This window comes from Xenopus laevis, chromosome 9_10L (genome assembly GCF_017654675.1).
Source record: "Xenopus laevis strain J_2021 chromosome 9_10L, Xenopus_laevis_v10.1, whole genome shotgun sequence".
Classification (NCBI taxonomy): Eukaryota; Metazoa; Chordata; class Amphibia; order Anura; family Pipidae; genus Xenopus; species Xenopus laevis.
In genome coordinates this window covers 124,300,375-124,315,461 of record NC_054387.1, presented here as the reverse complement: position 1 = coordinate 124,315,461, position 15,087 = coordinate 124,300,375, and the positions used below count along the sequence as shown (strand labels likewise).

The window sequence follows — 15,087 nt, the reverse complement described above, 5'->3', positions numbered from 1 at the left end:
GTTTATCTTATTCCGGTACCAATATGGCGGCTGAGGCAGCAGAGGAGGAAGAGTGAGTAATGCCGGAGGCTTATGTAACCGGCAGGGGAGCGAGGCAGTGGCTTTTAGAGCTAAAGGGGCTACAAGTTTCGTTAGACTATAACACCCAGCATTGGGCTTTGTGTAACTCAACAACACTTTGAGGCCGGTGGGACTGTGCCAGATTTTTGGAGTTTGTTATGAAAGTGACTAGGGGAGACTGTACTGAATTATCATTTTAACTACTGGCTTCCACAGAGAGACATTTTATATTGTGATCTCTTATCTCTCTCTCTCAATCTCTCTCTCTCAATCTCTCTCTCTCAATCTCTCTCTCTTAATCTCTCTCACTCAATCTCTCTCTCACTCAATCTCTCTCACTCAATCTCTCTCTCTCTCTCAATCTCTCTCACTCAATCTCTCTCTCTCTCTCAATCTCTCTCACTCAATCTCTCTCACTCTCTCTCACTCTCTCTCACTCAATCTCTCTCACTCTCTCTCACTCAATCTCTCTCACTCTCTCTCTCAATCACTCTCTCTCTATCTCTCAATCTCTCTCTCTATCAATCTCTCGCTTTTTATCAATCTCTCGCTCTCTCGCTCTCTCTCACTCTCACCCTCTCTTTCTTTCTTTCTCTTTCTCTCTCTCTATCTCTCCATCTCTCTATCTTTTTCTCTCTTTCTCTCTATCTATCTCTCTTATCTATCTAACTCTCACTCTCTCTATCTCACTCTCTCTATCTCACTCTCTATATCTCACTCTCTATATCTCACTCTCTATATCTCACTCTCTATATCTCACTCTCTATATCTCACTCTCTATATCTCACTCTCTATATCTCACTCTCTATATCTCACTCTCTATATCTCACTCTCTATATCTCACTCTCTATATCTCACTCTCTATATCTCACTCTCTATATCTCACTCTCTATATCTCACTCTCTATATCTCACTCTCTATATCTCACTCTCTATCTCTCTCTCTCTCTCTATCTCTATCTATCTCTCTCTCTCTCTATCTCTCTCTCTCTCTTTATCTCTCTCTCTCTATCTCTCTCTCTATCTCTCTCTCTCTCTCTCTATCTCTCTCTATCTCTCTATCTCTCTCTCTATCTCTCTCCATCTCTCTATCTTTTTCTCTTTCTCTCTATCTATCTCTCTTATCTATCTCACTCTCTCTATCTCACGCTCTCTCTCACTCTCTCTATCTCACTCTCTATATCTCACTCTCTATATCTCACTCTCTATATCTCACTCTCTATATCTCACTCTCTATATCTCACTCTCTCTCTCTATCTCTCTCTCTCTATCTCTCTCTCTCTATCTCTCTCTCTCTATCTCTCTCTCTATCTCTCTCTCTCTATCTCTCTCTCTCTCTCTCTCTCTCTCTATCTCTCTCTCTCTCTCTCTCTCTCTCTCTCTCTATCTCTATCTCTCTCTCTCTCTATCTCTCTCTCTCTCTTTATCTCTCTCTCTCTTTATCTCTCTCTCTCTTTATCTCTCTCTCTCTCTCTCTCTCTCTGTATCTCTCTTTCTCTCTGTATCTCTATCACTATCGCTCTATCTCTCTATATATCCGTGTGACTCATAGGGAATTGTTAGCTTGTTCTAAATCCTTAGGATTTATTTATTTATTTAAAGGGCTTGTTCACCTTTGAGGTAACTGTTAGTATGATATAGAGCAGTGATCCCCAACCAGTAGCTCGTGAGTAACATGTTGCTCTCCAACCCCTTGGATGTTGCTCCTAGTGGCCTCAAAACAGGAGCTTATTTTTGAATTCCATTCTTGGAGGCAAGTTTTAGTTGCATAAAAACCAGGTGTACTGCCAAACAGAGCCTCAATGTAGGTTGACAATCCACATAGGGGCTACTAAATGGCCAATCACAGACCTTATTCGTCACTCCAGGAACATTTTTCATGCTAGAGTTGCTTCCCAACTCCTTTTACTTCTGAATGTTGCTCACAGGTTCTAAAGGTTGGGGATCCCTGATAGAGAGTGATATTCTGAGACAATTTGCAATTGGTTTTCATTTTTTATTATTTGTGGTTTTTGACTTTCCTAGCTTTTTATTCAGCAGTTCTCCAGTTTGTAATTTCGGCAATCCGGTTGGTAGGGTCCATATTATTTGAAAAAGAGACTGGAATATGAATAGGAGAGGCCTGAATAGTAAGAAAGTAGCAATAACGATACAGTTGTAGCCTTACAGAGCATTTGTTTTATAGGTGGGGGTCAGTGACCCCCCATTTGAGAGCTGGAAAGCTTTGAAAGAAGAAGGCAAAGAAAGAAAAAATACATAGAAAATTCTATAACATACTAAAAGTTAACTTAAAGGAGAATTCAACCATTTTCAAAAAAAAAACAACTCTACACCCTACGTAGACCTCTCTCCTCCTTTTGGAAAGTTGTTTAGAATGACATTTACTTTCATTAGGTAAAAAATAGTATTAGGTGGCATTCCCCATCCCGTCTAAAAAAGGGTGGCTTACCCTTAAAGTAGAATTCAACCGTTTAAAAAAAAAAAAAAAAACCCTATCCCCCACCAAAATTGGAGAGGCTTCAGATGGGGTTTTTTTTTTGCCTTCCTCTGGATCAAATGGCAGTTAGGCAGGTTAAAAAAGTTAATAGGTTGAACTTGATGGACGTGTGTCTTTTACAATGTAACTTACTATGTTACATTCACTCCAAGTTCTTATTGGCTTTAAAGGAGACATTTTGTGTAAAAAATAAGAATGTACCAGTGCATTATACTCATTTAGATATAGAAGAATTGTGCTTAAGAAAGTAGTGTTTCAGACTGATTTATTGGATATTTCTACAAAAACCCCAATAATCCCTCCCTTCCAGCTCCCTGAATTCCCAGACTGTGCAGGGGAGCCGGTGGCTCTCAGCTCACTGCACTGTAGGACAGGAACCAATCAGCAGCTAGCAGGACCTGATAGGGAACTGAAGTCTGTGCTTGTGTGACTGCAGCGCTGTGATTGGCTGTCCCCCTCCTACTGTGCTTCTGGCAGGGACACGCCCACCCCTCATTTGAAACAGGGACCAGAGAACATCTATAGGGAGCTCCAATAAAGGGGCTATTTTTAAAGTTAATATTAATTTTTAGCACCATGTAAAAGCAACACCATATATTACTTATAATTGCCTACAAATTGAGGGTTTTTTAATTTATCCTGTATGTCTCCTTTAACGTTGTGTGTAACTATCATTGCAACATCTCCCTTTCTGTGCTCTGGTTCTGACTCTTGAAACAATGTCTACGAAGTCCGTTCTCCTCCAGGCCGGTTACTCGGCTCCCTTGGAGGACATTGTTTCCAGTCAATCTGCAAATACCCTTGCAAATACAATTTTACATCCCCTGATTTTAAACCATTTTTTTGTCGTCCCACCAATATATAATGAATTTTTCTGGATTGTACACCATTTTTTTCTGTTCTGGTCTCCTTAAAAACTGTAAATCCAATAACTGTGTGTAATGAGCATATATGGGAAGCTGCTGTCAGTAACTATCAGTGTTTGCTTCTGCCTCTAGGTCAAAGTACCACAGCACTGTGGGTATATAGGTGAGGAGAAGGGTTAATTCCTGGCTTTATATTGGTTTATTATATGGTTCAGGTTTATGCATGGATAGTCTTTTATCTTCTATGTTAACAATAATTGCCTCCTCTCATGCCATGTTCTTTCTCCTTCCCATAGATCCCTGATTCAGGAGCTGCAAGTGCTAGAATCTATTTACCCTGGCGAACTCCAGATCTCCCAGGGAGAGAGGTGAGCGATATATTGAGAGCTACATGCGATCCCTCTATTGTCCTTAGGTGTGTTTAGCTCGGTGATCCACCTATTGCCATCAATCATTCCATATGTCTGCCCCATCTACTACCCATCATTCCCTTTGCATCAGTCACATTCTACAATGGGATAAACTTTTTTAATATCTATCATAACATTATCTTTGATTGCTATATAGTTTTGCCATAACAGTATCTGCCTGATGCTTTTTTCCCCCCCTATGAGGGGGCTGCCATATTTGTGCAGCACTAGCTGTTAGCATTAGAAACAATAACTGACAATTTGAGACGGGACAGTCAGGTTGAAAGGGGACAGTTGGCTTGACAGTTGGCTTGACAGTTGGCTTGACAGTTGGCTTGACAGTTGGCTTGACAGTCGCCTTGAGAAGGGACAGTGGGCTAGACAGTCGCCTTGAGAAGGGACAGTGGGCTAGACAGTCGCCTTGAGAAGGGACAGTGGGCTTGACAGTCGCCTTGAGAAGGGACAGTGGGCTTGACAGTCGCCTTGAGAAGGGACAGTGGGCTTGACAGTCGCCTTGAGAAGGGACAGTGGGCTTGACAGTCGCCTTGAGAAGGGACAGTGGGCTTGACAGTCGCCTTGAGAAGGGACAGTGGGCTTGACAGTCGCCTTGAGAAGGGACAGTGGGCTTGACAGTCGCCTTGAGAAGGGACAGTGGGCTTGACAGTCGCCTTGAGAAGAGACAGTGGGCTTGACAGTCGCCTTGAGAAGGGACAGTGGGCTTGACAGTCGCCTTGAGAAGGGACAGTGGGCTTGACAGTGGGCTTGACGAACTTCAAGTAACCATTACTTACAAAGCAGCTCTATCAGTGAAAAACTATCAACATGAGCTATAGGTAACTTTTCATGTAGATTAATATTTTGAAATACATTTTTTAGTGTCCTTTTTCCTTTAATGATAAATTAACATAAGAGCTGTTTTTTTTTTAAATAGAAGGTCCAGATTGCGCCTCCGTATGTTCAGGGTATTTTCCCAAGTTTCATGTAACAATATCTTGGCTCATTGCTATTATCATCAGCTACTGTACATAAATTCAATGCATTAGCCACATTTGATGGATTTGAGGGATCCTGACATGTTTCAGGTGTTTATAGGAAGGTGTTGGTGTCACTTTACAAAGTGATTTGGCCATCAACGTCTCTTTGCTGATGTTGATTTGGGGCCAAGGTAAAGACACAGCTTCTTCGGTCGGTCAGACCCTTGCTTTACTACCAGAGCATGACTTTACTGCTTCAATAGCTAAAGAGGTATCGGAGACTGACGCAAGTAAAGGTGGGGCCACATTTTAGCTTTAATACTTTAGACTAGTGCTAGTTAGTTCAAAAGTTAATTTACTAATCAAATTAGCCATAAGTAAAATGGCTAAACACAGTTGGCATCCTGTGCAGCCAGATTATTGGGTCTACTGGCAGAAGGACTTGTTCGGATTATGCTTTGGTTTAGTCTCATGCGGGTCATCGGCTGACAAGAAAAGTCCTCGGTCTTCAGATCACATAATATTTGCTCATTTTAAGGCCTTATGTGAGCTGATGGTCATTCAATGTGCAGAATCATTGGAACATACATAATAATGCTTACTAACTGTGATTATAGTAGTCACTACAGTGTATGTACAATGGATCAGAAATACTAACGAGTGATGTTTTTTTCTTGCAGAGTGGTTCTTGGCATTACCCTCCACCCAGCCACTGGCCACGATGAAGAAACACAGTATGTCAGAATTACCCTGGAGCTGTCTCTTCCTCCTAAGGTTTGAAAGATCTTTCATATTATTTAGTCAAATCCAGATCGATTCGAATCCCGCTCTGATTTCTCATATTTAAATATGGATCTTCTCACGCCTCGTTGGCATGGCCAACGGGTCGTGAGAAGTTTATACTTCGTATAATTTTCAGAGACATATGGAAACATTGACTCCCCAATTGACTCTCATTCTCAGCCCCCAAACCAATGCTTTAAAGTAATTGTTCAGTATAAAAATAAAAACTGGGTAAATAGGGTGTGCAAAATGAAAAATGTTCTAATATAGTTAGTTAGCCAAAAATATAATGGAGTGACTGGATGTGTAACATAATAGCCAGAACACTACTTCCTTCTTTGCAGCTCTGTTGGTTTCCACTGATTGGTAACAAGGCATTAACCAATCAGTTAAAAAAAATATTTATTTAATTGTATCATTAAAATAACAGAGAGAGCGAATATTTGATGTTATACCTCTTTTCGGTCACTTGAGGTCTCTAGTATACCACAGTTGGTTTCCACACCACTTCTAAAGTATTCTGTATAAGTAACCAATCAGTGACTTGAGGGTGGGGGGCACATGGGTCATATCTGTTGCTTTTGAATCTGAGCTGAATGCTGAGGATCAATTGCAAACTCACTGAACAGTTATGTCCCATGTGGCCCCCCTTACAGTCGCTGACTAACTCAGAGTTAGAGAGCTGAAAAGCAGGAAGTAGTGTTCTGGCTATTCTGTTACACATCCACTCACTCCAGCTGTTATACATTACATTTTTGGCTAACTAACTATATTAGAAACATTTTTTATTTTGCACAGCCTATCTATTTACCCAGTTTTTATTTTTACACTAAACTGTTCCTTTAAAGGGATTGTTTAAACTGGTATATAGAGCAAGGTAAATGATCTAGAAACCATTTCCCGCAGGTTGGCATAACACATAATACTGAATTGAAACAAAACTGCAACAAATTAGATTGAAATGTGATAAGACCACTATTTCATCTACAATGTAGCAAGCCAACTAGTTCAGGAAATAGTTTTCTAAATGTGTCTAAAACATAACTTTTAATTTAAGTGCCAATAAAAACTTGCTAGCGCAGCCTTACACACACTCACAGCATATTCCTCTCATAGCTGTGCATGACCACGTCCTTAAAATCAAACATATTTAAAAACGTAGCGTAGAGTGGCTAGCTGGTGGATAGAGACGTTGGTTGTAACGTCTCTAAGCTTTCATAATTCATATTAAATCACGGCTAACTTAGGGTTATGTTTCCCAATCATGTGGCCACCAGTAACCTCCCTTCCCTTTGTGCCAATTCTGCCTGTCTACGTTGGGAAGAGTGGGAGCTATCCCCACCACCTAACACCTACACCGCCCAAAGGGATTGTTTACCTTTAGATTAACTGTATGTATGATGTAGAGAGTGATATTTTGAGACTGTTTGCAGTGGTTTTCATTTTCTATTATTTGTAGTTTTTGTTATTGAGATTTATTCAGCAGCTCTCCAGTTTGCAATTTCAGCAGTCTGGTTGCTAGGGTACAAATTCCCCTGTTAACCAAGCACTGATTTGAATAAGAGACTGAAATATGAATAGGAGAGGCCTGAATAGAAAGAGGAGTAATAAAAAGTAGCAATAACAATACATTTGTAGCCTTACAGAGAATTTGTTTTTTAGATAAGGGTCAATTTGAAGTGTCCCAATAGAAAGTAAATTGACGGGAGCCTGTTACAACCACGGGTGAAAATCAATGAAACTTTATTTATCAAGTAATCATTAAAAACATGAACAGGTATCACTCTAGAGATCTTTAACTAAACCATGCTGTGTCTAGTCACCTGACGCGTTTCATGCCTCACTTTGGCACTTCATCAGGTGGAGTTTGGTCAAGGTTTACTTCCTTATATAGTATACTCCATTAAAAATACGTGTCAATTAAAAAAGTAGCATATTACACTTATGGTTCATCACAGGTTGACATATATCAATTTTAAATATTTTAAATGTTTTAAATAAAGGGATTTTATATACATATATATGTTTCACTGTTAGATGCGGTTCTACACACTCTCTCAGCTTTCACCTTTTTTTTCATATCTTTTTTACCATGGAATTATGATGCACATTTGGTTAAAAGAAACAGGAGACCTCCCAATCACTATTTAACCCTTGTGGATAGCGGGTTTTTAATGTATATATCCAATACACCTCTCTCTGGACCACTGCTCCCAGTAAGTCCCCTCCCCTCACTCCCAGTTTGACATGCTCAATACCTTGGAATTTAAACTTGGCTATAATTGCCATTGTGTTTTAGCATCATGTGTTTACCTATAGCTGAAACTTTTCTATGATTTTGACCTTGTTCAAGGCTATCAATATCTATGGGTATAAGATGTTTCCTCACCCCTTCCTTTAAAGGTCCTTTGTTTTCATATCTTTTTTTTTTTTTTCATAAAAAAGATATGAAAACAAAGGTGAAAGCTGAGAGAGTGTAGAACCGCATCTAACAGTGAAACATATATATGTATATAAAATCCCTTTATTCAAAACATTTAAAATATTTAAAATTGATATATGTCAACCTGTGATGAACCATAAGTGTAATATGCTACTTTTTGAGTATACTATATAAGGAAGTAAACCTTGAGCAAACTCCACCTCTGATGAAGTGCCAAAGTGAGGCATGAAACGCGTCGGGTGACTAGACACAGCATGGTTTAGTTAAAGGTCTCTAGAGTGATACCTGTTCATGTTTTTAATGATTACTTGGTAAATAAAGTTTTTTTCATTGATTTTCATCCGTGGTTGTAAAAGGATCCCGTCAATTTACTTTCTATTGGGACACAGCAGATTCTGGCTGGAACAGAGTCTAGTCGATGGGCAGCCACCACGAGGGTAATTATAAGACCATCTACATGTAAGTGCCTTCAATGTACTGACCCCAATTTGAAAGCTGGAAAGTGTCAGAAGAAGGCAAATAATCCAAAAAATAAAAACAAAAATGAAGGTATATAACATACTTTTCGTTAACCTAAGAACCACCCCTTTAAGCTCATCTAGGGGAGCCAGCCCCACAGTTTGGGAGCCACTGCTTTTAATTAACAATTAAGTTGTGGGCGCAATGACCTATACATTCCACAATTTAGGGAATTCCGTGTGGAACTCTCTCATGGTTTTCTTTGCGTTGATTTACAGTATCCTGCAGAGGTACCAGAGATCAGTGTGAAAAACCCCCGAGGTCTGTGTGATGAACAGATAAATAGGTAAGGCTCGTGTGTGGCTCCTTTTGGTACCAATCACAGAACCCCTCAGTGACTTCTAATCCTTATCATTTACAGTAGGGGGTACATTATCCATAATAATACATGAGTGATACTCAGAGTTCCCTGTATAACTCAGCCTGCAGCCTTGTGCCTTTATATGGTCACAGAACAACCCCTCAGTGACTTCTAATATCCTCATCATTTACAGTAGGGGGTACATTATCCCTTATAATACATGAGTGATACTCAGAGTTCCCTGTATAACTCAGCCTGCAGCCTTGTGCCTTTATATGGTCACAGAACAACCCCTCAGTGACTTCTAATATCCTTATCATTTACAGTAGGGGGTACATTATCCCTTATAATACATGAGTGATACTCAGAGTTCCCTGTATAACTCAGCCTGCAGCCTTGTGCCTTTATAAGGTCACAGAACCCCTCAGTGACTTCTAATATCCTTATCATTTACAGTAGGAGGTACATTATCACTTATAATACATGAGTGATACTCAGAGTTCCCTGTATAACTCAGCCTTGTGCCTTTATATGGCCACAGAACAACCCCTAGGTGACTAATATCCTTATCATTTACAGTAAGGGGTATATTATCCCTTATAATACATGAGTGATACTCAGAGTTCCCTGTATAACTCAGCCTGCAGCCTTGTGCCTTTATAAGGTCACAGAACCCCTCAGTGACTTCTAATATCCTTATCATTTACAGTAGGAGGTACATTATCACTTATAATACATGAGTGATACTCAGAGTTCCCTGTATAACTCAGCCTGCAGCCTTGTGCCTTTATATGGTCACAGAACAACCCCTCAGTGACTTCTAATATCCTTATCATTTACAGTAGGGGGTACATTATCCCTTATAATACATGAGTGATACACCAAGATCCCTGTATAACTCATCTCAATTCCAGAGCTTCCTGTTTATTTCAACCCCATCAATTTAATGGACAGTTAACAAATATTCCCCATAATGTATATTTCCCCAAACTTTCATCATTTAAGATAACAAAGAACTTTATACTAATACTGTTTTTCTGTATGCAGCATTGTCAGCTCTCTGCGTATTATAGCTGAGCAAGGTGTCGGGTGCCCGATTCTCTATGAGATGATTGAGGTGAGATCTAGTTGTGCAAAGTATCTTCAGATTGAAACTTTAATCTGTCTATAATTAGGGAAAGACATTGTATATGTGCAGAAGGAATGTGCAGTCAGTATGAAATAATCTCCCATGCTTCCCTGTCCTATGTCATTAACATAAATAGAAGAATGTCCCTATTTTCCTGGGAAGCACAGATATACTTTACTCTATTTAATTTCTTTTGCCAATGTCCCGTTTCTCCTTTAGAAGGCGCAGACAGGTGTGGCTGGTATGATTATACATATACCTGCACAAGAACCATTAACATTCTGGAAAGTATATCCTTTTAAACTGTGCTTGGTCATGTCATCAATTATATTCGGTAGTTAGTGATGTCATTTGTGTCACATGACTCACTGTCAGATGTGCGTTATTTAAAGAATGCACCACCTGTTAAAAACATGAGGATACAAATTTAAGATCATCTGTATTGGTTTTATAGCCCATATCCTGCACTTGCCAATTCCCTTGGATCCTCGGCTAACCATGTTCAACCAGGTGAACAATCTAACCCCAACCTGAGCAGAGAGAACATTAATATCTATAAAATAGTAGCCTTTGGCAAGAAATGTAACCACTAAATCAAGACACTAGCCCCCCAAAAAGAACCTTTTAGGAGAATCTAGTTGACTAAGCCAAGTTGGGGGTACATTATCCCTTATAATACATAAGTGATACTCCGAGTTCCCTGTATAACTCAGCCTGCAGCCTTGTGCCTTTATATGGTCACAGAACAACCCCTCAGTGACTTCTAATATCCTTATCATTTACAGTAGGGGGTACATTATCCCTTATAATACATGAGTGATACTCCGAGTTCCCTGTATAACTCAGCCTGCAGCCTTGTGCCTTTATATGGTCACAGAACAACCCCTCAGTGACTTCTAATATCCTTATCATTTACAGTAGGGGGTACATTATCCCTTATAATACATGAGTGATACTCAGAGTTCCCTGTATAACTCAGCCTGTAGCCTTGTGCCTTTATATGGTCACAGAACAACCCCTCAGTGACTTCTAATATCCTTATCATTCACAGTAGGGGGTACATTATTCCTTATAATACATTAGTGATACTCAGAGTTCCCTGTATAACTCAGCCTGCAGCCTTGTGTCTTTATATGGTCACAGAACAACCCCTCAGTGACATCTAATATCCTTATCATTTACAGTATGCCTTATATAATCTACAATATTACTGATCCGCTATAAATTATATCCTTCTAATACACAAAAGCCATGAATTTCTTCATGGTCCTCAGTAACTTATAATATCCTTATATTTTACAAGGGGGGGATACTTTATTCACTATATAAACAGCACATTATGATGTTAAAACCTGTTGTTTATAACTTAAAGGGACAAACACGCAGCTTTACTATGAACAGAGCCAAGAGGAGCACAGACAATATATCCTTGGCATTGATATGATGCTGCTTCTCAGCTATTGCTCCAATAGCCCCACTAGACAAGACATATAACATGGTTGACTCTATATTTCTTTGTCTGATTATATCTTTTGTTCCATAGAAAGGGAAGGAGATGCTGACAGCCAGTAATATCCCCCGTGGCCATTGTGTCATCTGCTTATATGACTTCAAGGTGAGAAAGTGGGAGAGTTTTCCTTCTCATGTACAGTGTGGGGGTCAGTATGGGGGGTAAAGGGTTCTCTTCAGGAGTAGATATGGTGCAGTTGACCACCTGGAATGGAAATAAATGTATGTCTGAGCTGCTGATTTCACATCTATCCCACCCATAGGAGGGGGATTCACTGACCAAGACGCCATGTTTCCACCATTTCCATTCGTACTGCCTGGGTCGGTATGCAGAGCACAGTACAGAACAGAAGCGGTCGGAGGTAAGTTGGAAACAATCCCTGAACAAACACAAACCATTGCAGAGTCCATAGTATAGGTATGGGATCTGTTATCTGGAAAGCCATTATCTAGAAAGCTCGGAATTACGGAAAGCCCGTCTCCCTTTGACTCTATTTTATTCAAACAATCTGAATTATTAAAAATGATTTATTTTTTCTCTGTAATAATAAAACAGTAGCTTGTACTTGATCCCAACTAAGATATAATTTAATCCTTATTGAAGGCAAAACCAGCCTATTTATTTCATGTTTACATGATTTTCTAGTAGATGTAAAGGGATACTGTCATGATTGTTATGATGTCGTTTTTATTTCTAAATTACACTGTTTACACTGCAAATAATTCACTCTACAATATAACATTTCATTCCTGAACCAGCAGGAATATTGGTGTGTAGGTGCATCTCAGGTCATTTTGCCTGGTCATGTGCTTTCAGAAAGAGCCAGCACTTTAGGATGGAACTGCTTTATGGCAGGCTGTTATTTCTCCTACTCAATGTAACTGATGGTGGGACCTGGATTTTATTATTGAGTGCTGTCCTTATATCTACCAGGGAGATGCTATCTTGTGTTAGAGAACTGCTATCTGGTTGCCTTGCAATTGTTCTGTTGGGAACTGCTGGGGAGGAAAGGGAGGGGGGTGATGTCACTCAAATTTGCAGCACGGCAGTAAAGAGTGACTGAAGTTTATCAGAGTACAAGTCACATGACTGGGGGCAGCTGGGAAACTGATCATATGTCTAGCCACATGTCAGATTTCAAAATTAAATATAAAAAAATCTGTTTGCTCTTTTGAAAGATGGATTTCAGTGCAGAATTCTGCTGGAGAAGCATTATTAACTGATGTGTTTTGAAAAAATGTTTTTTCCCATTAAAGTATCCCTTTAAGGCAGGAATCCCCTTTTTTACACGTGAGCGACATTCAGATGTAAAAAGAGATGGGGAGCAACACAAACACGAAAATGTCTCTGGGGAGACAAATAAGTGCTGTGATTGGCTATTTGAAGACTCCTATGTGGACTGGCAGCCTACAGGAGGCTCTGTGTGTCAGTACAGCTGGTTTTATACAACCAAAACTTGCCTCCAAGCCTGGAATTCAAAAATAAGCACCTGCTTTGAGGCCACTGGGAGCAACATCCAGGGGGTTGGTGAGTAACATGTTGCTCATGGGCTACTGGTTGGGGATCACTGCTTTAAGGCAGGAAGATCCAAATGACAGACCCATTATCTGGAAAACCCCAGGTCCCAAGCATTCTGCATAACAGATCCCATACCTGTAATTACATCTGTGCCTTTGAAGCAATGTAGCATAAAAATTCATTATCTTATAAGTTCCTACAACTAGCTTCTCTAATACAGATTGTCTTTCCAGGAGCTTTCCGTAATGTGCCCTGTTTGTCGCGAGGATGTGACCTGTGACGTCGGCAAACTACGAGCGGCTCCACCACCCTTGCACCCAGAGGTAAGATCACCCATCACCACAGTGCTACAGAAAATAGCAAGGCAGTGGCCTGACTTCACTGGTGTACTGGGCACATTAACTGTCATAAACATGGTTATTCCAGGTGGGTTGTGTCTGACCCCTGTTAGCTGTCTCTCTGGGTTCATATAAATTGGCTGTAGTAAATGCCTATTCCTGCAAGGAGGTACCGCTAATGACATGGAGGTCCTTTTTGGTCCATGTCGCTGTTACAGATGAGCGGTAGGTGGGTCCTAACTATCCTTACATAGAAGCAAAGTGAGATGTGAGCAGCCAATCTCAGGAAAATGTCAACTCCGGTCCCTTGTCCAATCCATATTCAACTGCCATGTTTTGTCTGTGTAGGAGACCTATACCCCAGATCGTGCCACCCTAAAGAAACAGAAGGAGCTGCGCCAGATTTACCAGGTTCAGCTCGCTAAAGGAGGCATAATTGACATTGAGGCGGAAAAGAATCGCTTTTTCATCAGCATCCAAGAGGTAATGAAAGGGAATGATGAGGATGTGACCTAAATATAGTCAGTAATGTATATTAGCCGTTTCATTTTTTATTTCTTTTCTCCAGCCGCCGCCACAATTTGATACTGTCCTTGAGCCACAGCCAGATGATGATGTCCAGTCACTACAGCCAGGGGTAGAGCCCCCACCACCTCCAGTGGAGCCCAAACCTCCCTCCTCCAGAGGCCACCCTGACCGGCAAAGACAAGGATATCGGAATCAGCACTACCGGCCTGTACATACTGACCATAATGCTAACAGCCATATGTACCATGGAAGAGGGAGAAAGCCCCACGGCAGAGGCAGACCTGAAAGATACGACTTAAGCGGGGATGGTAAACCAGCCATAAGCAGAGGCCATGAAGTGCCAGGGCGGGGGAACTACAGGGGTCGCAATTTTAGGAGTGGTGCAATGGTCCAGCTGCCTCCCAGAGGCAGAGGAGAACAGTATTTGAAAAGCAATCCCCTTTAGCACATAATTATCCGGCAGAACATTTTTACCAATAAGCAGATTATATGTTAATTTATGCAAAAAGCAACACAGCCATGTGCAGTGACAGGCCGAGGTGCAATAATCAGACGCTTGGTGCTGTGTGAATAAAGGGCAGATATAAAGATTATGGGGACGTATGTGCAATAACCAAGCTGGGTTGGGGCCATGGGCTATTCTAGGATAGCCATGTGACCGTTATTGATTGATCTGGGCCACGGCTGTGTGCTATAAGGAAGGAATCTATAATCCAGGGCAAGTATGCGCTACACCATGCAGCAACTGCCACATACAAAATGCCAGGCAGAACTTCATGATGGGATTCTCTATCCTCTTAGTAGCAGTCGTCATAGTCACAGTGCATAAGGCTTGATGCCATGCCAAGGTGTCCCATTTAACAGATGCCCGGCCCAGTGAGACTGTGTGTTGTAATAAAAGGAACTGTGTGATGTGCTTAAAAAACAGATGAGCTGACTGTGCTCTGCCGAGAGCAGTGGTTAAAGGGACAAAATAAAGGATTTGTTATTGCCTGAAACTACTGTTTTTGGTCCCCTGAGTGTGAAAACCCTATTACAGCTATAGGTTCTATTATTAGGATTGCTTGGGACCTGTGGTTTTCCAATTAAGGGATCTTTCCGGAATACGGATCACCATGTTGTAAGTCTGCTTTTGCCACCAATATGGATTCATGCAGCGGTTACTAGCAAGGACACGGTCTGGTTTCATTATCACAGAGAAAAAAAAAGCAT

The 15,087-nt window shown here is 40.7% G+C and overlaps 1 protein-coding gene across 1 annotated transcript; it reads left to right on the top strand.

Annotated features, from left to right (window-relative positions):
- rnf25.L (ring finger protein 25 L homeolog) lies at positions 1–14,873 on the top strand. The gene is given in 10 exon segments (NM_001098700.1): positions 1–52; positions 3,719–3,790; positions 5,487–5,580; positions 8,770–8,837; positions 9,900–9,969; positions 11,525–11,596; positions 11,754–11,852; positions 13,243–13,332; positions 13,696–13,830; positions 13,916–14,873. Coding segments are annotated over 10 exon segments (1,134 nt in total). The 5' UTR covers positions 1–23; the 3' UTR covers positions 14,321–14,873.
- Positions 14,874–15,087: the final 214 nt, after the last annotated feature.